Below are 27,352 nucleotides of genomic sequence, written 5' to 3'. Positions count from 1 at the left end.
TTATCCTTTGACTATCGATTGGGAAATGGTACTTATTTTTATTAATTTGACTCCATTCTCTATATATTTTAGAATTTAGGCCTCTCTCAAAGAAACTTACTGCAAAAAAAAAAAAATGTCTATTACTTCACTGTCAATAGCAGCTTTTAGCAAAGGCTCCTTCACTCATTAGCCTTTTAATTAGGTCTGTATCTCTTTTTTGCTTTTGCTTTGCCTGACATCATGATTGCTAGCCCTGACTTTTTTTTTTCCTCAACTGAAGTATAAAAAAAGCTGCTCTGGCCCCTTACTTTAACTTCTGTGTGTGTCTCTGTAAACAACAGACTGTCGGATTCTGGTTTCTAATCCAGTCTGCTGCTTCTCTTTACGGGTGAGTTCATTCAGTTCATATTCACCATTATCTATCATTACGCTTCCCTCCATCCCATTTCCTGTTTGTCCTTCTCTTTTTACCCTGTCCCTCCTCAAAAGTCCGTGTTGCTTCTGCCCACTGCCTCCCTAATCCCCCCTCCATTTTATCTTCCCCACTTCACTTCTCTTCCCCTCGTCCCCTTCTGTTTGCCTATTGTGTAAGACAGACATCTATACACAAATGAATGTGTATGTGTACATATATACATAGACATACATGAACACACAATGTATCTGTATATATACATGTACATACACACAATATGTATATATATACACACGTACACGTACACACACACATATACCCCTTTGAACCAATCCTGATAAGAATAAGTCTCAAGCACTGGACACCATCCATGCCCCATTTCCCCTTCTCCTTCCATTATAAAAGCCCTTCCTTGATGACTCCTTAGTATGAGGAAACTGTCTTCCCTCTACATCTCCCTTCCTCCTTCTTCTACCACACCTCTCTCTGTCGCTCCTTTATTTTCATTTTTTTTGGAGATTGTCCCAACATAATTGACTCACACTCACGTCCTCTATGTAAACTTTTTAACTGCTGTAATAATGATAAAGTTCTTGGGCATTACATGTATCATCCTCCCATATAGAAATGTAAATAGTTTAACTTTGTTAAGTCCCTTATGATTTTCTATTTACCGTTTTATACTTCTCTTGAGTTTTGTGTTTGAAAGTCAAATTTTATATTCAGCCCTGGTCTTTTCATCGAGAACGCTTGAAAGTCCTTATTTCATTAAACTCCATTTTTTCCCCTCGAGGATTATACTCAGTTTTGCTGGATAGGTAGTTCTTCGTTGTAATCCCAGCTTCTTTGCCTTCCAGAACATCACATGGCAAGCCCTCTGATCCTTTAACATGGAAGGTGCTAGATCTTGTGTGATCCTGACTGTGGCTCCATGATATTTGAATTGTTTCTTTCTCGCCATTTGAAATATGTTCTCTTTGACCTGGGAGCTCTGGCGTTTGGCTATAACCTACCTAGGAGTTTTCATCTGGGATCTCTTTCAGAAGGGGATTGGTAGATTTTATTTCATCCTCTGGATCTAATATATCAAAGCAGTTTTCCCTTATGATTTCTTGAAATAAGTTATCTAGGCTCTTTTTTAAATCGTGGATTTTAGGGAGTCAAATAATTCTTAAATGATCTCTCCTCGATCTATTTCCCATGTCACTTGTTTTTCCAATCAACTGTGTCACATTTTCCCCTATGTTTTCCGTTCTTTTGACTTTGTTTTATTGTTTCTTGATGTCTCATGGAATCATTAGCTTCCACTTGCCTTATTCTAATTTCTAAGGAGCCATTTTCTTCAATGAGACTTTGTACTTGTTTTTCCATTTGGCCAATTCTACTTTTTATGGAATTTTCTCCAGGGAATTTCTGTGCCTCTTTTATGGTTGGGCCAATTCGTTTTTTTAAGGCATATTTTCCAATATTTTTTGTGTCTCTTTTACCATGCTGATAATCCCCTTTTTATAATTTTCTTGCATCACTCTCATTTTGTCCACCAATTTTTCCCGTCCTACCCTGATCTCTGTTGTTAACTCACCCTGGAATTCTTGTTCGGCTTGGGTCCAATCAGCATTTCTTCTTCGAGGCTTTGCTTGTAGCTATTTTCACACTGTTATATACTTCTGAATTTGTATCTCGGTCTTCCCTGCCATAGTGGTTTTTTACAGTCGAGTTCTTTTTTGTTGTTGTTCGATCATTTTACTAGCCTATTTCTTCACTTTGAACTTTATGTTAAAGTTGGACTCTACTCAGCCGGGGGCAGGAAGGCACTCTCCCAAGTTTCTGTGCTGCTGTTTTCACAGCTGGCTCTGAGGGGTCTACAAGTTTTTGGCGCTTCCAAGTGCTGTGATCCCAGGAGAGAGGTGGTCACTGCTCTCTTGGTCTATGATATGGTCTTTAGCCAGGAAAAGCCCTGCTCTCCTGGAGACACAAAAGCTAGTGCCCCTCTCTGCCTTGGAACTACAACCACAGTCCCTGCTTCCTTGTGATTGACCACAAGCACTCCTCTATAGCCAGAACTGTATGTGGGCAAGAAACTGCCAATCTGTGCCAGCTGTGCCCAGTGCTAGCAGAGTCCCCTGTAATCTCATCCTAACCAGCTGTCTGACCCCCTTTCTTCTCAGGACTGAGAACTCCCAAAGCTGCTGCAGTGGCCGCATCCGCTCTTGCTGCCATGACACGTGTGTAAATCCAGCCAGGCCTGCTAAATTCTCTCAGGCCAGAAAAATGTCTGCCCTGACCTTTCATGGCTCTACCACTCCAAAGCTTGCTTTGAAGTGTTATTCTACAGTTGTTTGGAGGGGCAGGTTGAGAATTCAGCTGGGTTACTGCTTTTAACCTGCCATTTTCACCATGACCTTGTCTTTATTTTTCGTTCATTTAGTATGCACTGGTTGACTGATGGGTGGATTGAATGAGAATGTGTCCGCTGGACTGCCAACTCTTTGAGAAGGAGCTTTTTCCTTCTTTGTCCCATACTCCTAGAGCTGGGCACATAGCGGGCTCTCAACAATAAATGCACACCTGCTGCAGTAAAGAGAATCTTAGCATTGGATGGTACCCGAGGGGTCAAGACCATGCTAAGAGACCTAAAGACTTCCTGGCAGGGGAAAGTCAAAGATCTTCAAGGCAGCTGGTCTGAGATTGAGATTCAGACACTCCTGTCTCACTCTGTCTCCTAACCCTGACCCTCATTCCAAAAACGTCACCTATCCATTCATCTCTGTGTGTGGAGGACCTGACCAGGGCAAGGACAGGAGAAGGCTGAGACTGCTAAGGAAGAAAGGGCAGAGGCTGTCTGGCTGAAGCCCCTGACAGACCATGCGGCTCCAGGCACATGATCCCGCCCTTGGGGTCTCTGTTTTCCCATCTATAATGTAAGGAGATTGCTCCCACTGACAGCAGTCATCCAACCCACTCATCTTACAGGTGAGAAGACTGAGGCCCGAGCTAGTGAACTGACCCACCCAAGGTGATCCAAGGAGCAAACAGTAGAGCCCACAGCTGGACACAAGCCTGGGTCTCCAAACTGGCCGGTACTTTTCCTGCAGCTTCTCAAGTCCTTCTGGGCTCTCACATTCTATGGGATTCTGAGATCTTCCGAAAAAACTGCAGGTGCCTATAAGGGTTCCCTGGTTTCCACAAATGGGAAACAGAGGAAAGTGATAGATAACCAGTGGGGCAGCATGAAGGAAAACCAGAGAGAGAGCCCCCAAAGTCAATGAAGAAAAGCTGAGGAAAGCAGAGTTGGGCCGATGACAAGAGTGTCAGTGCAGAACTGTGATCTCCCAGGACAGGCTGGCATTCGCTGCAGCCCTCCCCACCCTGCTGCTTGGGGGTCGGGGGCCTTCACTGGGCAGTGATCTCAAGGGTGGCGGAAAAGAGAACAACACTGCTGCTGAGCCCTCAGAACTTTCTAAAAGGATGTTCTGCCTCTGGTGCAGGGCTGGGGGCTGGGGGCGGCACGGACAGAGGCGGAAGGAGATGGGGTGGATGAGGCGGGGCGAGCCGGGGGAAGCTCGACTTTTACACGAGAATCCCTCAGGGCCTCCTGCCAAAAATAACTACGGCAAACTAAAACCTGGGTCTCAAAGGGGACTGCTTTGGATGTTTTCTTCATATGAAGGAAAAAATATGATCCCTTAAGGGAGTGAGGAAAATACATTAAGTACTTTAAACAATTTTGTCAAGTTTAATAACACAGTTGGAGAAAAGATGATTATCTCCCAGAGAAGGTATCAATCCAAGAAAATAAAGTTTCTTTAAAACCTTGCTGGGGAAAAGCAAAAGGTATTATTTCCTGCTGTCTCTGGCTGATGAGGAGCTGGTTGGCCCACAGAAATTAATAAAGCTTTCCAATAAAGACAGGAAAATCAGTCATTATGAGCCAAGCTCTGGCCACATAACACAGGTAATCACTACTTACGGGTAAATAATAATAAACTAAAATGTGCAATATGTGCATTTGGAAAAGCCAAGGGTCTCCAACTGGGGGAGGGAGACCCTTAAGCGACTGCCCCCCCCCCCCAAGCTCTTCATTTTACAGATGACATCTTCCTTTGGCTATGCAAAGTTATGTGACTTTCAAAGTCTTCAGATAAATGGAAGCCTACACAGGAGCTTTAAAGGGACCCTGGCAATTGTCACATCATCTTTCCACATTTCCCATGTTGCTGTCCTTCACACTTAAGAAAATGTCTGTTTAATTATTATCATTCCCACTCTACAGATGGGAAAACTGAGGCCCAGAGATATATGGTGACAGCTGGCTTATGGCTAAGATGGAACTCAAGCCTAGATCTGCCAGGCCGGTGAGGGTAGCCACCATGGGGTGTGGGGGGAACCCATCCTCAGCCGGGCAGCCGACTCCTGAGGATCTATGTTCCATGCCCCCTCCCATGAGGGCCCTTCAGACTGGTGAAGAAAGCAGGCACCAGCCTCTCCCTCCAACTGACCAATCACCAAGCATGGCTGAAGTCCCTCCTCTGGCCAGGCATGTGCCCGGTGCTGGCGTTCTGGGGAAGCCAGGAGGACGTGGAAGGGCTGTCAGCCATGGCTGGCACTGAGCGGTGCTGGCTGACTGAAATGGCGGCGAGGCCTTTTCACCGGCTTTGTCCAGACATGGAGAGGGAGCTGGCAATCACCTACAACTGCAAGGAGAGGCCTTGGGATGATTGCAGGCTATTGATTTAAACTTCAGACAGTTTCCAAATTCTCATTTTAATTCCAGAGGACAGAGAAAATCCTCTAGAGAAAGGCAGGCCAGCCTTTGTATGTTAACCATACAAAGTACAGCCAAGGTGGGAAGACCTGTGGCCAGGCCCTCTGAGAAGCCCATGGCCAGGGCCTGCAGAGAGCCCCACAGGACCCTGGCCAAGTCACTGAGCTTCCACAAGCACAAGCCCAGGGCTCAATGAGGGTGGCCAGGTCTGCAGGGAGCAGCTCCTCCTGAGACCGCAGCAGGGTCAGCGTCAGCCAAGAGGCCCCCACACTCCCAAGATCAAGAAAACCAGGCATGGTGCTTAATAAATGCTCGACTGCCGTCCTGCTGACTTCCTGACCCAGAATTCCTCCATGACCTGGGCACCGTGGAGGTGGGCCCTGAAGCCTCTCTGGATGACCTGGCCTAGCCCCCTTAAAGATCTGCAGTCCCACCCTCCCCTGCCCCTGGGAGGGATATCTGAGCCCCAGACCAGGGGAGCCCTTCAAAGCCTCCTCCCCAGACTGGCACACTCCCAGCATTCATTTCCTTGGATATGAAATGAGGAGCTCTCCAAGGTGTGTCCCAGTGCTAGTATTTAGTGTTCTTGATTCAGAGAGGAACCTGCGAGCTTAGGGTCAGAGGACCTCATGTGCCCTGCACGCTCTATCTGGAACTACATGGACCCTTCTGGCTTGGGAGCCCAACAGCTGCTACTCACCTGCACCAGCAAATATAAAGGAAATGGGAATCCCAAACCCCCCGTCATCCAGTCCAGAAGCAGCCCATGGAAAGACCTCAGCACCACAGGATTGCCAGTTAACAGTGTGCAGGGGTGCTGAGACCCCCCATATTGATATGCACATTCTCGATTACCCTAGAGGTCCCCCCACAACCCAGCACAAAAGGCAGGCAGAAAAGAACCCATCTCCTAACGCAGCATCACAAATACTCATCAGACTCTCTCTAGACAAAGGAGGGCCAAGCCTGTACCTTGCCAAGTCCATGCAGCCGTCGGCGAGGGTGGTGGAGGAGTTGAAGTACTCTCGGCTGGCAGCCAACACCAAGGCCACGCTCTTCTCGTAGCTGACCCTGAAGGGAGCCTTCCCTCTGTGGGGCCCGCTCACTGGGGGGCCACTCACACCAGCACTGCACTGCATCAGCTGGCCTGCCAGCTGGACCGTTTCCAGGCGACTGGAGCACAGGAGGCTTTCCGTGAAGATCTGGACAAAGGGGGATCCAAATCAGGCCAAAGAACAGCAAAAAAACATTGCACAGCCAGGGAATAGCTCCCTCAATGCCAGCCTGTGATAGTAATGGCAATTAAAGATTCCCCTGTATTGGCTTGGTTTTCAAACTGATTGTGTTAAAACCCAGAGTTTGTTAATCCCACCTGTGGGATGGACTTGTTGATGTGAAAAGAAAGTCCTGAACTGGGAGGAGCTGGTGACGAAGATTTGGAGAGACAAGTGAGAGGCAGAAGAAACTTTTTTTGGAAGCAGCACCTCGTGGAGAGAGAGAGACTAAGAGAATTGCTGGTGGCCGCTTTGAATTGCCCTGGACTTTTGAGACCTGCCCCCTGAGCTGCCAAGGACTGAGGAGACATGACTGTTTTGCTGGTACTTTGTCTGTCTGTTTTGATGTTATTTTGCCAGATTTGTCCACTGGTGAAAGACAGTCCTGTTATTGAAGAAGTCCTGGAACCTGGTTGTTCACTAAGAAGCCCTGAGACGGTCCTGCAGACAGAGAGTGAATACTGTCCACTGGTGAAGGACAGTGCTGTTGTTGCAGGGGTCTGGGAGCCTTTCTGTTGGTTCAGAAGCCCTGAAGAAGGATTTTCTTGTTGTATGTTTACAGAAATCCTGGGAGAGGGCTTTGCTAATGTGTTCAGGGGTTCTAGGACTGTTCTACAGACAGAGGATAAATTCATGAAGGGACTGGCAATGTATCTTATGGCCTTGCTAAGCCTTGTCTCCCCAGGAACTAAGATTGCTGAGAACTTGCCTCATGTCAAGATGAAGAAAAGACCTCCATTTGGGTATTAAGTGCTGTGTTTAAACTTGATGTAACTCTGGGGTAGATTCAATTGTGATCCAGGAGTGGGGAACTTTTGACCTTATGTTTGGAAACTAATCTCCATTTGAGAAGAGGGACTTTGTGGTGGATTAAATGAAGGTATAGCCTAGGGGTGGAGAAGTATTTAGAACAGGGACTTTGTAATTGATTGAATGAGTGGAAGGTCCTGGGGTGGGGTAGTGCTTGGAGATTATTTAATCACCCTTAGTAAATGCTGTATTTCGAATGATGTCATGTTTTGACCTTCTCTGTTCTTGGTTTGTCACTGAATAAAATGGAGAGCCCCTATGCTGGTATTCTGAACCTTGGGAAGTTGCCTTTCCTTGGCATTATATTACACAGCCTGGAGGAGGAGAAACTCGAACCCGCTCCCTGGGCCCAAAGGAACCACATTCCAACTCACAAAGGAGCCCCAATGTTGAGGTTCCTCCCCAGAGGGCGGTGGCGGCACCCCCACATTAAAGGGCCGGCTCTTTCACTGGATTATCAGTGAGAGCCACACTGGAGGATGACCCACCTCCCCTGCCATCCAGCTCCTGCAGTGAGGCCTGCCTGCCTGACCGGCCACTGAAAGGTGTTTGAAGAAAACAAGTCACTAACAGGTGAGGACTTCACACAAACATGAGTGAGCTCAGCCACACACCTAACAGGGCCAATTAACACGGAGTTAATGCCCAGCAGCCAGACAGCCCAGAGCTGAGACAGTTTACATTCAGACTTCAGCTCTCCTAGAACCCAGACGGAACGAGAGAGGCAGAGAGATTCTCATGACTGTCATAAGGCCCCTTCTTCCCAAACAGCCCCCTGCCACTGGAGGATCCTGCCCATGAGCTCCTCTTCTGGGGCAGCAGGATGAAATGACTGGCCTCCCCAGGGCCAAGAGGCAGCAGCCAGGCCTTTCCTTCAATGGCCCCTTCTTGTCAAGGCATCCCTGGCCTGGGACTCCTAAAGCAGCATGATGAGAACCACACACTGGAGAGCAGCACAATATCCTATCCTATCATGCTGGGACAGGAATCCTAGATCTAGAGCTGCTGTCTAGTCCAGCTCTTTTATTTTAAAGAGGCCCAAGATGGTTAGATGACTGGCCCTAGGTCACACAGATACTAAGTTTTGGAAGCAGGATTTGAACCCAGAACCAGTGTGCTTTCCCCTGTGCCTTACTCTCTTATAACTCTACAGAGACAGCTGGACAATCACCTCATCTGAAAGCATACTCTCACAGCATCTGAAAATGGCCCCTAACAGCCACAAATGACTGCTGTCTGAATTCGCACCCCCCTCCTCCCTCAAAAAATTAACCCATGGGGTCCAGAAGGAAAGCTGCAGAAGAATCACTTAAAATGTATTGCTCTGGGAGCCAGGAGGAGGGAAGGAATGACATCTCAAGTCCTAATTGCATCTCCTACAGACCATTTTAATAGCTTTTTCAAAATTCTTTTAATATGCTTTCAAATGCCTTCCCAGGAGATGAAGATTGGCGGCCATAAGCAATTAAGGCTGTAAGCTATAATAAAAAGAGTTTAAGATAATATTAAACTTTTAAAGGATGTCAAGTTTCTGAGACAGATGACTCCATGAAGAAACTTATTCAAGGCCCACACACTTAGTGTAGAATATTAAAGAAAATATGCAAATACACAAACATTGGCATAATTCTACTCCAACGTAATAACAGCATTTCAGAAATACTAATGACAGCTCTGTCCTAGACATGAAATGTATGCAGATCCTTTCCTCCTGAAATTGGATTTCAAGTTTCAGTGTAAGTGCAAACAGAAGACTCAAGAGGCAGCCGTCTGGGGCCCACAGGACACACTGGAGGCAGAACTCGGAGCCCGGTCGAGCGTTGAACACGCGCAGCATTTAAAGGGGAGGCCGGCCACTCTTCAGCCACATGTGTGCACCTAGTGCAATGTCTCCTGCATTAAGACATGACTGAGCCTTTTCTTGGCTCTCATTCCATCGACAGGCCCTGCTTGGTGACAGCAGGAGCCTGGCCACGGGGGTCAGGGCACCCAACGCGGTTCCCACCCAATGGGAACATTGAGATGGAAGGCCTTCTAGCTGGGATCATCTATCACAGAAACAGCTTTTATTGTTTACAACATGCCAGAAGGTCCATCTCCATCAGAAACACTCAGGCGTAGGTGGTAATATAAATTTCTTCTAAATAACTAAGAGATGCCCCAGCTAAACGACCAGTGAACCCCAGACTGAGCTTCCAAGCCAACCTCCTTCACAGTAACAGACAAACGGCAATGAGGGGGACGGCTCAAAGAAAGGAGGAGAGTAGAGTGACCTCATAACAAGCTTCTGGTTCCAGGCACGTGTAGACCATCTGCTGCATAGCCAGCATATCCTGCAGCAACATCTTCCAATGAGACTCACTGACTGGGGGCTGCCTGTGAAGACAAGAAACAGGATTATTCTACACTTGACCCTCAATCGCAGCGGATGGAGCGATACTCCAGCCACCGTTCTACAGGCGGCTCCCTGAGATGGGCTCACATCAGGCAGTGGAAAAGAGGATACTGAGCGAGTAAGTGAATGAATGAATGTTAACAGAGGATTTACTTTTTAAAAGATACTTGGGTCTCAAAGTTCTGGGTGAGAAACTCATTAGGGGCAGCCAACATCTGCTCTGTCCCCTCTCCCAATATGGATGCTACCGCACGTGGCCCTCCTTTCAAGGCTCCAGAAGTGAACAAAAGGAAGAGGAGAAGGGCTGTCAATTAGCACCTTCTGGGTGCCAGGGAAATGCCGCCCAAAATACTGTAAGAAAGTTTCCAGGGGTGGCTAGGTGGCACAGTGAGTAGAGCACCAGCCCTGGAGTCAGGAGGACCTGAGTTCAAATCTGGCCTCAGACACTTAACACAAAAACTAGCTGTGTGACCTTGGGCAAGTCACTTAACCCCAATTGCCCTCCAAAAAGCAAAAAAATTTAATATTCAGTTCCAGCCTCAGATACTTAATACCCACACAAAATAACTGGCCGTGTAACCCTGAGCAAGTTACTTAACCCCAATTGCTTAGGGGCGACCAGGGTGGCGCAGTGAGTAAGAGTGCCAGTCCCAGCATCAGGAGACCTGGGATTGGTTCCAGCCTCAGATACTCGGCACCCACACAAAAATAATAATAACTGGCCATGTAACCCTGAGCAAGTTACTTAACCCTGACTGCTTTAAAAAAAAAAAAAAAGAAAGTTTCCAAAGCAGCATTGGAGCTGGTCTCGGGCAGCCCTCTGGCCTCTCCCACGGCTCACCCTGGAGGTGCACTCTGCCTCCACCCTGCAGCCTGGCTCTCATCCCAGGGACCTTCTCTGCCCATCCACGTTTCCACCCCCTTTGGCAGGCTGTCTCCCCACCAGAATGGAGGCTCCCGGAGGCAGGGACTGTCTTTCTGTTCGTATTCCCAGTGCTCTGCACAGTACCCGACAGGCAACAAGCACTCTGGACAGGAGCTGACTCTCATCAGAGGCTGGACTCTATAGCCGGGGGGTTCTTCTGAATCTCCAACTCTCTGACTCATCATCATGGAAGTATCAGAAGGTGTCACTGTTTTATCAGTCTCACCTTGTCACACAGCGCCTCCTCTGTGCAAGCACTTCACACGCATGATCTCACGTGCTGCTCACAATAACCCTGGAAGGTGGGTGACATTAGTATCCCCACTTCGCAGCTGACAAATAAAAACACTGAATCTACATTTGCTGAAGTCAGTGAACAGCAAGTTATTTTCAAGTTTGGCTCGGAGCACAATAAAAGTTAAAACCCAATAAGCTTCTACTGAAAAGCTTCTAATTCTTCCAACCTGATTTCTCACAAAATAGGGTCGTTTCCTTCATAACTTGAAAAAAATAAGCAACTTTCAGAAAAGGCCCTGAATCCAGCCTGATACAAGTCTCTGAAACTCTCTTGAGGAGGAGGAAATTTGGGAAACACACAGATGACGCTGTTAGACTTTGGTGAAGTGCACAGTCCCCACGGAAGCCTACAGTCTGGCTCTAGGGGGAGTTAATTCAGAGCTGAAAGGGAAAGGGCTACAGCCACAGGGCCCCCACCACAGCAGACCCCACATTCTTCAGCAACGCAGCTCCTCCCAACAGCTGCTACCCAACTGGACCCATTCCCAATGGCCAAAGACCTCTCGGTACCTTTTACCCTCTGTACAACCCTCCTCTGCAGCCCCGTCTGTCTCTCTCTTGTCCCCAGTTATCTCAGCCTCACAGCCTAAGACCTTCCCTGCCCTTTGGGACTCCTGGCTCCTTTTGGACAACCCTGCATCTCAGTATTGGCGGTGCCTTCTCTCAGACCCTCAGCTTCCAGGGATCTTGTCTCGCTGGCCACCTCTGACCTCTATAACTATCACTCAGCAACCACTGCTATCCCCTGACCCAGATCCTCGCCGCTGTTGTCTACCATGCCCAGGTCCCCTCCCTGCTTCCCCAGTGCCCAGCTCCCCAACTCTTCCGTCATGCCAGGGGACTTCAGCCTAGATGCTGATGCTCCCCAAACCCCACGTCCTCCCTGACACCTCAGCAGTGCACAGAGATGGTCATAACTTGGCCTTGCCATTGCCCAGGAGAGTTCCATTCCCATATTCAGGAGCTCACAGGTTCCCTGATCCAATCACAACCTCCCACCATTCCATCTGTCCCGAGACACCTCCATTCTCCGGCTCATTCCCAGGCCCCACCCTTGGCCAGGCCGAGCTCTCTCCTCCTTCCCTACCCTGGGCCACTCAGTGGCTCTCCTCCACTCCTGCGCTCCCTGGTCCTCGCACCCCATGCTGCCAGCTCCCTTTACCTCCCTTCAGGTGACAGCTGGCCAGCACTTACTCAGCACAGTGCCCAGCACCCAGGAGGCAATCAACAAATGTCTACTGCCTGCCTGACTGACAGAACCCCACAACCTGCTAAACAGCATCCGCTCCAAATCTGGGTTCTCGAGGCCCTGAGCCCAAGAAGAGGACCCTTTATCTGTTCCCTCACGGATTCTCCACCCCCTTTTGCAGAACATCTTTTCCAAAGCCCCAAGTGCTCCCTGTGACCCCCTCCATCTTTTCTCAGCTCAACTTTGCTGAATAAAAAAATAGAGGCCTTGGGGCAGCTAGGTGACGCAGTGAATCGAGCACCAGTCCTGGAGTCAGGAGGACCTGAGTTCAAATACGGCTTCAGATACCTAACACTTAATAGCCATGTGACCTTGGGCAAGTCACTTAACCCCAATTGCCCTACCTTCCCCCTCCAAAAAGAAAAAAAAATTGAGGCCTCCCACCAAGGATGAGCTGACCCCCAGTATCCCCCCAGCATCACACACACCCCACTACTTCCTAGTGGCTCCAGACTCTGAAGGACACTGAAGCCCCTCCTTATCCCCCAATCCTGGCCCCTCTCATCTGCTCCCACACACTGCCCCCACTTCTCCTCTCACTTGGGAATCTTGTCTTTCCCCATCTACCAGTTCCTTCCCTCCTGTCTAGAAACAGGCCTTTCTCTCCCAACCCTCAAAAATCTCTCAGTAGATCCTTGAATCTCAGACAGTGTTAATCCATGGCCTCTTCCTTTTCTTCTCTTGGAGAAAAGACCCAAGCCTTGTACGCTGGGCTCCCCCACGTCCTCTCTGCAGCCTGGCTTCCAGCCTCCTGGCTCCCCCAAAGCCGATCTCCTCATGACTAACCCAAGAGGCCTCTGCTCAGGCCTCAGCCTTCCCGCACTCTGTCCTCCCTGACCCAGCTGCTGACGCACCATCCCCTCCTCTGGTTCTCTACTTCCTTCACTCTCTCGGTGATCTCACAGGCTCATGAAGACGACTCCCACATCTAACTCTCCAGCCTTCAGCTTCTCCCCCCAAACAATGAATAAGTCACCAAGCATTTATTAATCCCCTACTTTGTAGCCTTTGTGAGGTGCTGGGGGATCCAAGCACAAAGGAGACCAGCCCTGTTCACACACGGCTTACACTCTAACATGAGAAGCAACAAGTATGCAGAGAATCGGATACAGCAGATAAATAAACAGAAATAAAAACAAAGTAGTTAAATCCAAGGCAGTTTGGGAAGCAGGCTAGTGGGATCAGGAAAGGCTTCCAGGCAAGTCAATGAGCAATGGTTAGGTGCCTGCAGAAGACGGTACCTTAACGAGGGCCCTCCAGGCAGAGGGACAGTGTATGCAGAAGCATGTAAATGGTGCCCCACAAGGCTTCCCAAAGCCACTAGGACCAAGGAGAAGCACTTCGGAGGGATGCGTCAAGGCTCCCACCCTGTCTGCCTTCCAGCCACATGGTCTAACCCTAATTCTTATACATACAAAACACACACACACACACACACACACACACACACACAACACTCCATCTCCAGTCACCAGGCCTTTGTCCTGGCTGTCACCCAGACCCAAAGGCAATTCTTCCACAATTCTGTCTCCAGGAACCACCTGTTCCCCTGACAACTCAAGGGCCCCCTTCTTCCTGGTGCCTTTCTGGTGCCTGCTCAGCATTAACCCCATCCCAGATGATCTTACATAAGCTACGTCTAGTCTGTCTCCCACTCAAATGGACATCCCTTCTCTCGCAGTCCTTGGCAGAGATCACCTCCCCTCTGCCCTGAAACACACTGACTCTGGAAGGCGTTCCCAGGAAAGGACTGGGCTGGCTTTCGCCTTCTGTGTCTTCCTCATGCTCAGCGTGGGGAAGCGCTTTATCAAGGCTGGTTCGCTGACCACAAGCACACAGTCAGTGTGCCCATAAGTGCCCATTTGCTGGTTGGCTGAATGAACTGCAGAAGATTTCCCTTCCCAACTTTCCCAGTTCACTAACAACCTTTTTATAGCTTCCTTCATGTCTAGGACTGGCCTGCTAAACACACCCCAGAAATGGGCTTTTAAATGAAGTCCCTTCCCTCATTTGCACGAGCATTTCCACAAATGTTTCCTAGGTATTTTCTGGGGACAGACAGTGCTGCCCATCACCCTTGTGGATGGACACTCCTTGCCAGGAGCCCACCTGGGTGAGAAAAGGTAGCCTCTGCCAGACAGGCCCCCGGACAGAGAGGACGTGGCTAGAACGTGGCTCCTGGGAACACTCCCCACGGGCTACACACTCGATCAACTCTCCTGTCCAGCTGACAGTCAAAGCCACTTCTGGAAGCCTGAGCCAGCTTCCCCGAGGGTTGGAGCTCTGAGGCCTGGGCCTGCATCATCCAGGCACTCGGCAGAGGGCACAGAAGCTAGAGAACTTCTTGCCAGCATGACCTGCTGCTGGTCTTCTCTCAGTACAGGGGGGAAAGTCCATGAGTTCATTTCAACCTCTTGGGTGTGGCCATTGGATTGGATTTATTCTGGATTGGGGCAATGAGGACAAAATGTCTGAGGAGCACATTTTAAGTGCTCATTAAAAAACATGACTGACACAATCTAAAGACTGACTGACATCTTCTGCAGCAATAGCACAGACGAAAGGAATTATCATAGTGTTCAAAGTAAAAAGGCACAGCAAGCGAGGGACACACCATGCATGATCTAAGCCCCGTGCTGATTTATCCCATGGCCACAGAGAGAAGGGAAAGGAAAGACAGCTATGGAAAACACAGCCGCACAATGCAGGCTTGCAGTGAAAACTGTCCCAGGATGCACGATTAAAACACAGACAGATGGCCTTCCATGGGAAGCCCTTCCTGCCCCTGAAACCTCCCCACACCCAATTACTGTGCACCTCTTTCATACATTGTCTCCCCAGATGGAAGGTCAGCTCCTGGAGGGCAGGCCTATGTCACTGCTGCCTGTGCAGCCCCAGCACCTACCATGGCTTAGTCAGGGAAGGGGTCTGAATTTAGACAGAAGGAGCAGAGAAAGTGCCCAGGGTAAGGAAGGGGAACAGTGTGACGCAGCTAGGTGTGGGGAAGTCTACCTTCTCTTACGCACAGGCTCCACCCGTGACGCTGATGAAGGGGTTACGTCACGGACTCTCATTGTGGACACCAGGAAGCAGAGTCTGTCCCTGTGGCTCTCCTCTGGGGCAGAGCCCTGGGCAGGGAGAGGGGAAGCGGAAGTTACTCCCAGTGTCTCGAGTAACTCCCCTTCGCTTTGCGAGGGCCACTTCCTCAGTTTCCCATCTGTCAAAGAAGAGTCACAGCACTGCCCTATGTCCCAACCAAGGTTATTGTGAAGACCAAATTAGAAAGTACACATGAAAGTGCTCCAAGAACATGAAACACGCCTCTGAACGTGCACATACAAGAGCATGTGTGTAGGGTCATTTCAGTGAGGTCAGTTTTTTGTTTGGTTTTATAAGACAGAAAGATCCTGACCCTCTCTCATAGCAGAAAACAGTCATGGGAGATTTGCATCCTTAGTGAAACAAGAGCGCTAGGAAAAGAAGCAAACAGAAAGGATGAGAAAAAGGAGGAGTGCCGTGGCCCAGCTGGGGCCAGGAGGAGGAACGGGACCTGCCCCCCACCCCCAGCCCAGGCCAGCCCTGCCCCTCCTGCTGCATGAGCAGTCAAAGGAAGCAGAGGAGATCAGAGCTGGGAGAGACAGGGCTGGGGGCCATCTAGGACAACAAACGTCCTTTGTTCAACCTTTATTACAAGGAAAGGCTCACTGGGTTCTGGGAGGGAGAAGGGACAAACTCAGAACAAACGGCATCAAAAAACTAAAAACTAAAAATCCTGAAAAGTCGAGCCCCTTAACAGTTGTCATCCGGAGGCCATGAACAAGCTGGGCCCAGCAGACACACACCCCCCCCAAACCCACCAATACAACGGGCAACTTGGCCACTCACTTGCGTCCGGTGTGCCTGGTCAATCTGATCATCAGTTTTCGGGCCTCCTCCGCGTCCACCCGGGTGTTTTTTACAAACAAAACAGGTTTCTGTAACCCGTGCTTTTCCAGGAGTTCAGACACGCTGCAGACAACACAACAACAGGGCAGTGAAGGGCAGGCACAGCTCAAGCCACCTGCTAACTACATATAACAAACCACATTCAAGCAGCTACCAAACAGAACAGGAAACACGGACCCCTGCACGCCCCAGCCAGCCTCCCGGAGACGGTGTTCAACCTCTGTTACCACAGATTTCCACTGACTACTTATGGTCCTAATATACCAGAGATGTTCCACCCTAATATTGGCCTCCGCCAAAACACAAATCACATTTGAATGGCAACAAGCTGGTAAAATAAAAGCCCAGAGGCCCCCAGGATCCAGGATCTTCTTTGCTCCACAGCTCCCAAAGTGTACAGCCCCTGTCCCAATCTAGAACGCAACTGTATGAAGGAAAGCTGGGCCCAGGTCTTCTTCCATCTGTCTCCCTCTGGCAAAGCCTAGAGCACTGCTCTGGGCAATGTAGGAGCCCAGCAAGCCTTTACTAAATGAAACTGCCTATTCCCAGCCCACCCCCACTAACCCAGCTCTCCTCATTAACTGCTTAAAGTATGAGCTAGAGCAGGCTTCTTTTTAAAGGGGCCTGTTCCATCAAGCTGGTCCACGGTACCATGCTCCAAAGTTAAACCATAGCAGGAATGATGACCACAAACCACATCCCACCAGCATGGAAAAGAAAGAAAGAAGCAGCTTTCATGCCAGAGACAGGCCTCAGTGTAAGGCTGGCCTGACATGGCGAAAAGGAAAGGTGGGGGATGGGAGATGAGGGTCAGGGGAAATCTGTCAGAGCAAAGACTCTGAAAGAAGACTGTCATTAAGGGCAGACCCTGCCAATGTTGGGCATATCCTGGCCCATTCTACATGAAGAACATGGTTTTCTGTCTTAAAAAAATGACAAGAAAGGTATATCCCAGGGATCCCTGCGGCCCTCCAGCTCCCAGAACCCAGAAGGCTGAAGCCTCCTTACCTGAGGATCTGCTCCAACTGGTCCACCTTGTCATGAAGAACGGCTGTCACTGCAGTCTTAGGACTGAGAGTAAAGGAAAAAGGGAAGGAAAAGTGACTCTGACCTCCTTGGGTATGAAATACAAGATCCAGGGAAGGGAGCAAAAAAATGAGCCAGCCCACACAAAGGCCTTTCGCTGTCCGTGGTGCTGAACTCTAGGCTGGTGGCCAGGGATCACTTAGGCCCCAGGCTAGCCCCGGAAGCCCTCTCTCCTTTCAAGCCCCTGCTCTGGCACCACCCTCTACATGAAAACATCCTGATTTCTCCTGGTTGCAGGACAGGCCCCAACCCCAAACCATTCATTTTGTATTCATTTTGTGTCTGTTCTCTATGGCCTTGTACATATATACACATATAATGTAAACTTTGTAGCACACGCGCACGCACACACACTATCAGCATCATCCTCCCCTGGAGAACCGAAGCCCCCTGAAGGCAGGAATCACTTCACTTTTCTGTCTCTAGCCTCAGCTCTTTGCTTTGCTCCTGGTGGAACACAACAGGAGACACTCAATAAATCCTTGTCAACTTAGAGAGACTCCGGAGGGCAACGGCCCAGAGGCCTTAGGATGAGTCCCACCCTCGGTCTCTACAGCCCCTGAGAAGCAATCCTGCACAGATGACTAAAGGAAACCTGAAGAGGTTCGGGAGCCCAGCGTGCCTGCAGCCTAAGGATTTAAGGATCCTAAATGCCAACGTTTCAAGGTTAGCTCCCCACCAAAAAAAAAAAAATGACTTTTCTTAGCCTGGGCAACACAGAAAGGCCCCAACCTCAGCAAAAGCTCCCTCATTAATGGAGACTCATGAGTATGTGGGTGTGACCTGAGAGTCGCCCACAGACAAAGGAAAGCATCATTCATGTAACGGAAAAAGAATGCCAAGAAAAAGGGGCAATGGGTGAAGGGGATGTGATAGTAATGGCATTTAAAGATTCCGCTGTATTGGCTTGGTTTTTCAAATTGATTGTGTTAAAACCCAGAGCTTGTTAATCCCACCTGTGGGATGGACTTGTTGATGTGAAAAGAGAGTCCAGAACTGGGAGGAGCTGGTGACGTGGATTTGGAGAGACAAGAGAGAGGCAGGAGAACTTTTTGGAAGCAGCACCTCGTGGAGGCAGAGAGAGACTGAGAAGGATTGCTGAGAGCCACTTTGAATTGCCCTGGACTTTTGAGACCTGCCCCCTGAGCTGCCAAGGACTGAGGAGACATGGTCGTTTTGCTGGTACTTTGTCTGTTTTGATGTTGTTTTGCCAGATTTGTCCACTGGTGAAAGATAGTCCTGTTGTTGAAGAAGTTCTGGAACCTGGCTTTTGGTTAAGAAGCCCTGAGATTGTCCTGCAGACAGAGAGTGAATACTGTCCACTGGTGAAGGACAGTGCTGTTGTTGCAGGGGTCTGGAGACTGTCCTGCAGACAGAGTGAATACTGTCCACTGGTGAAGGACAGTGCTGTTGTTGCAGGGGTCTGGAGACTGTCCTGTAGACAGAATGAATACTGTCCACTGGTGAAGGACAGTGCTGTTGTTGCAGGGGTCTGGAGACTGTCCTGCAGACAGAGTGAATACTGTCCACTGGTGAAGGACAGTGCTGTTGTTGCAGGGGTCTGGGAGCCTTTCTGTTGGTTCAGAAGCCCTGAAGAAGGATTTTCTTGTTGTATGTTTACAGAAATCCTGGGAGAGGGTTTTGCTAATGTTTTCAGGGGTTCTAGGACTGTTCTACAGACAGAGGATGAATTCATGAAGGGACTGGCAATGTATCTTGTGGCCTTGCTGGGCCTTGTCTCCCCAGGAACTAAGATTGCTGAGAACTTGCCTCCAGTCAAGATGAAGAAAAGACCTCCATTTGGGTATTAAGTGCTGTGCTTAAACTTGATGTAACTCTGGGGTAGATTCAATTGTGATCCAGGGGTGGGGAACTTTTGACCTTTTTGTGCTCTGTGATTGACAAATGAAGCTACTTTACTTATGTTTGGAAACTAATTTCCATTTGAGAAGAGGGGCTTTGTGGTGGACTAAATGAAGGTACAGCCTAGGGGTGGAGTAGTATTTAGACCAGGGACTTTGTAATTGATTGAATGATTGGAAGGTCCTGGGGCAGGGTAGTCCTTGGAGATTATTTAATCACACTTAGTAAATGCTGTTATTTTGAATGATGTCATGTTTTGACCTTCTCTGTTCTCAGTTTGTCACTGAATAAAATGGAGAGCACCTATGCTGGTATTCTGAACCTTGGGAAGTTGCCTTTCCTTGGCATTACATTACAGGGGACCAAACCACCACACTCAAGGAGGTCGCCACTGAGTGGAAGCTGCCACCTGGGCTCAGCCTGGTAAAGGGGAAGACCAGAGAAAATCTCTGGAGACAAAAACTCTGGAATTGGAACAGACCTTGGAAGTCATGTGGTCCAACATCCTTACCTTACAGATGAGGAAAGTGAGCCCTACAGAGAGGAGGAGATCTGCCAAGATTACCCAAAAGGAAATCCCTGAGGCAGGGTCTGGGGCTCTCTGTCCTGCCTCAGTAGCTAACCAGCAAATGGCAGGGTTCTATTTACCAAAATCCAACTACATGACTTAGAAGCTGGCCTGGGCTGCATAAAGGAGATTTGAGCTTGAATTTCAACAATTCAGTCACCTAGTATTCCCGTCTGGTTTAGGGACAGACTGGCTCCATTCACACATTCCTTCATTAAAACCCAATCTGAATGGCGGGTGATCCCATGGGAATCCTTACCCATAGCCTCTCTGAGGAAGGCATTCCAAAATATCATAGCAACAAGAGAGCTGGTCATCGCGCTCACAATTATAGATGCACTCCAGGGCGATCTCCATCAGCTGCTCCTGGTCCGGGATGATTTTCTGCTGAAGCTAGTGAAAACAGAGCATGCTGGGCTCAACCAAAGAGCATCTGTCAATAGATTTACCGTCAGCTTCCCACCAGGGACGAGCACTGTCCATAGACTCTGAACAAGTACCATTAATCAGTTCTAAAAACCAATCTGGTGATTCTTTTTTTTTTTTTTTTGCTCACAGACTTTTGAGGTCTTTAATAATTCTAAATGAAATCTTGTTTTAATTACAGAACCAGTCAGAGAAGCTAATTTCTAACCTCTATGCTTTGCATCTGCAGAAAACAGACTCTCCAATTTATGACCCACTGAGGATGAATTGGATCAGGGTAAGCAAGAGGCATTAAAATGGCAATTCATTAAAAGCAACGCTCCCAACCCTAAAGCCATCTTTTATGTGATTAAATTAGAAATATATATATAGCCCATAATTTCTAAAATTACATCAGCATATATTAAAAACCTATTGTTTTTCCATTATTATTTATAAATCATTCATTTAAACACAAAGCTCAGGATGGAAGAATTCAATCTGAAAAGAATTCTGGAACATGGCTCAAAATGGTATTAAAAGAGGCCTTGCCCAGAGCAGTGCAGGCACAGAGACCACCCCTGGAGGCTGAGAAAAACAGCTCTTTTGGGCCATTCTTGGCAAAGACGCAAAAGCATCAATGCACAATCATGAATCTTGAAAGCATTTTGACAACTGTTAAATTAAAAAACACATATATAAAACATTTTTCCATTTACATTTACTATTTGTAGCACTGCAGGGGATGTTTGGAACTGTTTTCCTAAAACCTTTTTACCTAAAGGAAAGGACAAAGAATATGCTGGGTCACTCCAAACTCCCTCTGGTTTTTTGGTCTATTTGTATGTTTTCCTAGATTTTTAAGCTTGCAAATTCCCAAAAGAAGGAAAAACCACACAAATGGTGAAGAGAACAAAATAACAAAGACACTTCACTGGTTAAAAACATCCAAAATGTGGTGGAGATGAAGAGGGTGATGTGGGAGGTGCCAGGCAAGTCCAGCACGGTTTCACATAGCATTGCTAGGTGAGACCATCATGGCAGGGAGATGGCTAGGTAGATGAGACTGGGAGTCCAAGAAAGCACCAAAGCTGTCTGTCATGGCCAGTCAAATCAGGAAAATCATTTGTAAACACCTTACATCTTACAGGATTGAGATAGGAAAGAAGCATCTGAAATTCCTGAGATGGCAAAACAGGCCCTGTGAGGTAGATGCCCACAGCCCCCCCAGGACGAAGCGGCACCGCCGGGACTCAAGCTTCCACCCTCGGACTCCAGTGCCCGGGTTCTTACCCTTCCCCATGCTGCCGCAGCTGGTCAAGCCCAAGCAGGTCGAATCGACAGAGAGGCATCCGTTTTCCCAAAGAGACAAAGAAGGAGCTCACTAATGAGAAAGGGGCATCGAAGAGCAATTCAAAGGAGTAAAAGCCAGGAGCATGGATGGAAGAGACCAAGATAGGCAATGGCAGTGAGAGACACAGAGAAGGGATAACTGTCTGCAAGGACGCAAGAAAGGGGGAAAAGACTTGTGGTCAGAAGCCGGGGCCACCACGCCTTTGCCATCCTTGCCACCCGTGCCTGGTCTCACCTCCTTCCAGGTCACCCTCAACACATGACCAGCTTCATCTGTCTCCAGCTCAGCATGACCACTCATTCGCCCCAACTATGGGTGAACACAACCAGGCGGCCAGTGGCAGGTGGCCTGCCCTCAACCAAGAGTCCTTAACCAGGCATCTGAAGCTCATCACAACCCAACGCCCTGCCATCTTTCCAAGCTACATTATAACCACACAGTGACCAGAGTCCAACTTTTGACTTTACACATGAGTAAACTGAGGCCCAGGGAAGATAAGGAACTTGCCCAAGGTCACATAACTATTAAATATACAACTCAGGATGTGTGAAAAGGTCTTTGCATAGCCCCAACACTACTGGACAAGAAGGCCCTGCCTAAGCGTGCTTCCTCTCCGCTTTCCCCTCTGCCCCAAATGTCTTCTTCACTTCCTGTTCAATCCCATCACCAAAAACCCACGCATGGGTCAGGGCCTCATGCCTTACAGGGCCCTCTTCAGTGATTCCCACCCACGGAGGACGAGCTCTCCGTGACTTCACTCACATGTCCCATGGCGTTTATCATACACTGGCCTCTCTTTGAGTGGGCACAGCCCAGGGCTCTGAGCTCCACTTCCTTCTCTCCTTACACTCGGGGATGTCTTCGATGATCACTGGACTATCACACAGCTCCCACTGCTACACACCCAGCCCGAGGCTCACCTGATTCCCGTCCCTCATCATCCACCACTTACTGGGCATTTCCCACCAATGCTCTGCTCTCTACAACAGACCTGCTCCCATCCCTGCACACCCAGACCTCTTCCTAACTTGCCAGCCTCTCAACCACCCAGGCGGCGGCAGGCACAGAGTCCCCCTCGATGACGCACTCTCTCCCTCATTCCTCCTGGCCAATTAGCTGCCAGGTTTTGATTCTGCTCAAGTTGTGAGCCCGTCTCTAACATCCGTCCAGTTCTCTCTAACTTAGGAAAGATCCTCCAAAAGTACAGACCGGACCATGTCGTCCCTCTGATTCACAGCCTCTGGTGGTTCCTCAATGCCTCCAGAGTAAAAGATAAGGGCATGCTCGGGACCTAGAGAGCCTCCCAAGCTGCCTCTAGGCTGCCACGCACATCCTGCCAGCACACACTCTCCTCTCACACTTTCTGGGTTTTAGTCAGGGGCCAGGCATGGCGTTCAGCGACCCCACTCAGGGCCTCCTCAGAGGCTGGCTCTCTGGGCTGGAAGGACCCCCCATGAGCAAGGGTGGACGAGAAGCCCTGCGTCAGACATGCCGAACTCGGGATACCCACAGGTGAGCCACAGGCCAGACAAGATGAGCTCAGGAGAGACTTGGGTTGGACTGAGGTCTGGGAACCATCTGCATGGAGGACCGAATGGAGCCCACAGGAACTGACCACATCGCCCAGTGAGGCAGCACAGGAGGAGTGCAGAGACTCCTGGGCAGAGCCCCGGGCTCCCCACTGGGGGTGGGTGGGACTTGGGGGAAAAATACAATGTTGGACTCAATCCCTGGGCTTGTGGGGCTCCTGTCTGTTCCAGGGGCCCAAAGTGATCAGAAACGGGAAGATGAGCCACTCCCTGCTGTGGTAAACAGAGGGAGAGGAGCAGTAAAACAGAGAGGCTAAAGGCAGACGATGAATGTGGCAAGAGGAAGAGCAGCAGCAAGGTTAGCAGTGACTTGCCCAGGGTCACACAGGCAGGAAGTGTTGGAGGCAGAATTTGAATTCCGTTCTTCCCGACTGCAGGCACAGAGCTCTTACCGGCCATGCCCGTAGACAAATACCTTCCATGCTGGCCCCTTCCTACCTCCAGTCTTCTCCCACCCCCCTCCTCTCCCCACTCCACCCTGGTCTGAGCTACCCAGAGGATTATGAAGAGACTTGCTCAACAAGCCCAGCCTGGCAGGGGGCTCTATAACCAATCTGCCTAGAAATGACAACTGCTCCTGCTTCCTAATTCAGTTCAGCTCCCTAGACACTGATGAAGCAGCTACCCCAAGGACGGTCCTGGGGAGTGGCCCTCCCCTCCGGAAGCACCCATCTAGGAAGCACAAGCGAGCTGAAGGGGGAGAGAAGAGAAGTAACGAGGGGGCAGGATGGGAGCACGAGGCTGCTATGGGAGCGAGTCGAGGAATCTGGGGCCCCGTGGGCGGGCCGGGCTGGCTGGAGAGGGCTGAGCAGGAAAGCCACCACCACTTCAGAAAGGACCTGGCCAGGCCCCATTCCCCTCCACCCTCAGCCCAGGCTCCTGCAGCAGCTTCTTCTCCCACTAGAACACAAACTCGGAGGGTACGGACTAGGCACTCATGTCAATGCTGCCGTGCTCAGCACACAGTAAGTGCCTACTGTGTGCTCTATCCTTCCACCTACAAAGAGGAGGGGAGCAGGGGCTGTGAGGGAGGTCCGATGCCATCAGGACTCATCTAAGGCTGGCAAAGCCCCCACCACCTCCTCTGATCCTGCAGGGGGGATGGAAATTATTAGGAAGGGACTGCCCGGGCCAGGGCAGAAGCACAGTGTGAGTGCACAGAGGGTCACACCCAAGGCAGGCTGCTGGTCCTGCCCTGGGGTCAGTGGCCACCTGAGATAAGCTTCCACTGAAAGAAGCCATGCTCTGTGACCCTACGAAGGCCACGTGGTGACCTTGACCCTCCCCAGAGGGGACCGCGAGCCCAGCTACTTACATCCGGTTTGGAATGCTGGAATATCTTCAGGGGGAGTCTGAGGTCCCCCGTGGCCAAGGTCACCAAATACTCTTGAAGCAGCTGGTTTGCCGCGCCCGGGGACTGCTTCTCCCAGCGGTGCAGGAAGGGCACCATCCACTGGTAGGCATTGGTCACGTACTTCTCCTCTGAAGACTATGGGCACAATTTGACAACACCCATGACCAAAGCTGCCCTCCCATCCCAGTGGCCCCTGGGTGCCCCCACCCTCGCCCCATCAGGCTGCCAGCTGGACCTGGTGTTCTCTACCATCCCAGGGGAAAAATGCAGAAATGGGGTGCCAACAACCCCATCCCACCCCCACCAGGATCAGCAGGAGAGCCCAGGCATCCCTGGGACACATAGGGAGGGCAGGCTGGCCAGAACCACCCAGGAGACTGCTGGCACAGCCCAATCACACAGTCACAGCTCTGGCCTCCAACGAGCAATGGGGCCACTATGGGAACCAGTGAAGGGACCTTCCATTGTGCATGACTGCTTCAGCTAGGCAGGAGCTGTGCAGAGCACTGACCTGCAGAGGGTGCAGAGGGAGGGAGAGTGTGGGCAGCACATGGCAATGTTTGGTGTCTGCTCAGTGTTCCCAGGAAAGCAGGGAGCTGAGGGCCCCCCAGGTTTGGTGTCTGGGAATGCCAAGAGGGAATCATTGCTGATGGGGGAGCTGGGGCTGGAGAGCATGGACTTGAGTCCACCCCCTCCTCCAAGAACAGCTATGGACCCTCAGAGGAGACAGTGCCCATCCCCAAAGGGTGAGCAGAAATGCTCAAGCTGTCCACAGTCACAGAAGGGTGCTACTGTCTGAGATAAAAGAGGAGTCAGTGCTAGGCGAGAATCCTCCCCCCTGAGGAGGCACCCACAGCCAAGCCGAGACGTGTGGCTGCCAGGGCCGCCATAACTTCAGGAGGGCAGTGAGCTGAGCCTAAGGGCTCTGGAGAGATGGGGCCCCGGTGTCCCCTGCAGACTAGTGGGGAGTGGTTTTACAAGTGACCAAGAGAATGTCCTCACAACTGAAGAATGAGAAGTCTGAGAAGCCGGGGCGACTAGTGGTGGTCATTGGACTGATGCTGAGCTCGCCCACCAATTAAAAGAGGGGGAACAAATCCCCCGACCCCAGGAACGAGCCAAGGAGGAAAGTGAGGGGCACGGCCCCACTTCCTCACCTTCCCAGGTCCTCTGCAGCAACCAAGGAGGAAGGCAGAGAAGGGGCAGGGCAGGCAATGCCCCAAACGACAACAGGGAGAGCCAAGTCAAGGGCAGAAGGGTCTCCTCTACACCTATCCACAAGGACCCCACTGGCCCAAAGGAAAACAGGGTAGTTTCCAGACTGATTGTTGTGCCCACACATCAATGGGCCCCTGAAATACCATCCTCTGCCCCTGAGGCCCAGTGACCCTGAGTGGCCGACAGCCCCTTCAAGACCCAAGGTCTCCAGATGTCTTTGGGCTCGGCATTGCCCCACAGAGCACCTCCCTGGTAGTCTGGGGACACTCCTGAGCAGGATCAAGCATGAGGGCTGGGGCTGGCCTCATGGGGCTCTCTAAGGTCCCTTTGCAGCAACGCCTGCCTCTCTGGGATGTGGGCAGCAGGAGTGCGATCCAGCACATTCCACTTTTCCTATATATAGGGACTGACTTCAGGGACCCCTGGATCCTCTGAGCCCGGGGGCGGGGGGCGGGATTCTTAGAGGACATCAACAAAGCAGGAAAGAAGCCCACCACGGGATAGCTGCTGGCCAGAGATGTGGGCACCAGCGCCCATGCCACGGGAAGCCACACAGCATGGGCAGGCAGTCAGGGAGCCTTAGGGGCAGGGGCGGGGGCGGGAACCTACACTCTCCATCAAGAGCCGCAGCTGGTCAACAGGCTTCATCTGCTGTAGATCCTTCAAGGTGAGGGTGAGGTCACAGCCCGCTTCGTACACCAAGGTCTCCAGGGTGACCAGATCATCACAGAGGCGCAGCAAACCAGGAATGTTCCTCTCCACCCCAAGGCGGATAAGGGACAGGGCACAGTCCACCTGAACCCAAGAACAAAGAGGAGGGAGTCTCAGCACATCGCCCTCCCAGAAGCCTCTGCCAGGCTCTGCCCCACACAGAACCTACTCACCTGTCCTGCATCTATTAGGCCCCTCTCTATTACGGCCTAGACCAGGTCTTCTCAGGGATCCTCCACAAAGCCGGCCCAGCCCCAGACCCGGGCAGGCGAGCAGTCTCCAAGAATCAATTAAGTTCTGGGCTCGTGAAATGGAATTACGTACTGGCATAATTTACCAAACTACGCATCACCCTCCCCGGCCCCACAAGAAAGTCCTCTGTGGCTAATGCAGCCACAAACACTGTCCTGAACCAGCTGGAGGCATCTGGAGACACCAAGGAAAAAGAAATCTCACCCCTGAAATCCAAGAACAAAAGCAAACTTCCCATGGGCTATCACGTGCCCGTCTCCCGTCACTGCTGGGAAAAAACAGATCCCCAGCCCTTGAGACAGCAGAGTGTTATCGAGCTGGAAGGGGGCACTCCCCAACACGCTGGGGACAGAGGCCCAGCTCCATCTTGGGGATGAGGAGCCGGGGCCCAGAGGTACCAAGCCCTCTGTCAGCCCAGGCCGTCAGACTCTTTGCCAGAGTCCAGACAGCACAAACATCCAATGTCCCCGTCCACTGTGCCCCCTGCACCCCGATCTCTCTCTAGGTTGCTCAGGCTTAGCAAGCAAAGCCAGCTCCTAGTGAGTAGAGCCCCGACTTCGGAAAAGGAGGGATCCTGATTCCAGGAAGCAAGCAGAATGGTCAGAGCCACATAAATCGACGCAGGTCTTAGGGCTAAAGGGCCAGACTAAAGGAAATCAGGCCCAAAGTGCTTGGGAGATGCACGCAGAACTCTCACCTGGTGCTTCTAGCTCACCTTAGAGCTGAGAAAGTACCTTCTGGGCAGTATGGCCTCTATAAAGGAAGTGCTCTTAGGCCAACGTAATGGGAATGTAAATTTTAAAGATCTTCCCTGCCCCTAGGCTAAAGTGCACCTGGAGCCTGGGGTGGGAGGCTTGTTTTTCAGTAGATACTTCTTGATTGGCCAGTGAGTCAA

At 50.4% G+C, this 27,352-nt stretch overlaps 1 protein-coding gene across 1 annotated transcript in view; it reads right to left on the bottom strand.

The window, feature by feature from the left end:
* NBAS (NBAS subunit of NRZ tethering complex) overlaps positions 1-26,631 on the bottom strand; it is a gene marked incomplete at its 5' end in the record, with an annotated part of 159,893 nt that extends 133,262 nt beyond the window's left edge. The window contains 8 exons of the mRNA XM_069102791.1: positions 6,135-6,364; positions 9,520-9,622; positions 15,998-16,120; positions 17,066-17,128; positions 19,834-19,967; positions 24,238-24,411; positions 26,104-26,289; positions 26,543-26,631. Of these exons, the coding sequence (XP_068958892.1) occupies positions 6,135-6,364; positions 9,520-9,622; positions 15,998-16,120; positions 17,066-17,128; positions 19,834-19,967; positions 24,238-24,411; positions 26,104-26,289; positions 26,543-26,631 (1,102 nt within the window). The remainder of the gene's footprint in view (positions 1-6,134; positions 6,365-9,519; positions 9,623-15,997; positions 16,121-17,065; positions 17,129-19,833; positions 19,968-24,237; positions 24,412-26,103; positions 26,290-26,542) is intronic.
* Positions 26,632-27,352: the final 721 nt, after the last annotated feature.

This window comes from Petaurus breviceps, unplaced genomic scaffold (genome assembly GCF_028583685.1).
Source record: "Petaurus breviceps papuanus isolate PSGF00001 unplaced genomic scaffold, PetGlider_PUasm1.0 556, whole genome shotgun sequence".
In the NCBI taxonomy this organism is placed as follows: Eukaryota; Metazoa; Chordata; class Mammalia; order Diprotodontia; family Petauridae; genus Petaurus; species Petaurus breviceps.
The sequence above is the reverse complement of the archived record's forward strand: the minus strand, read 5'-3'. Positions and strand labels throughout refer to the sequence as shown.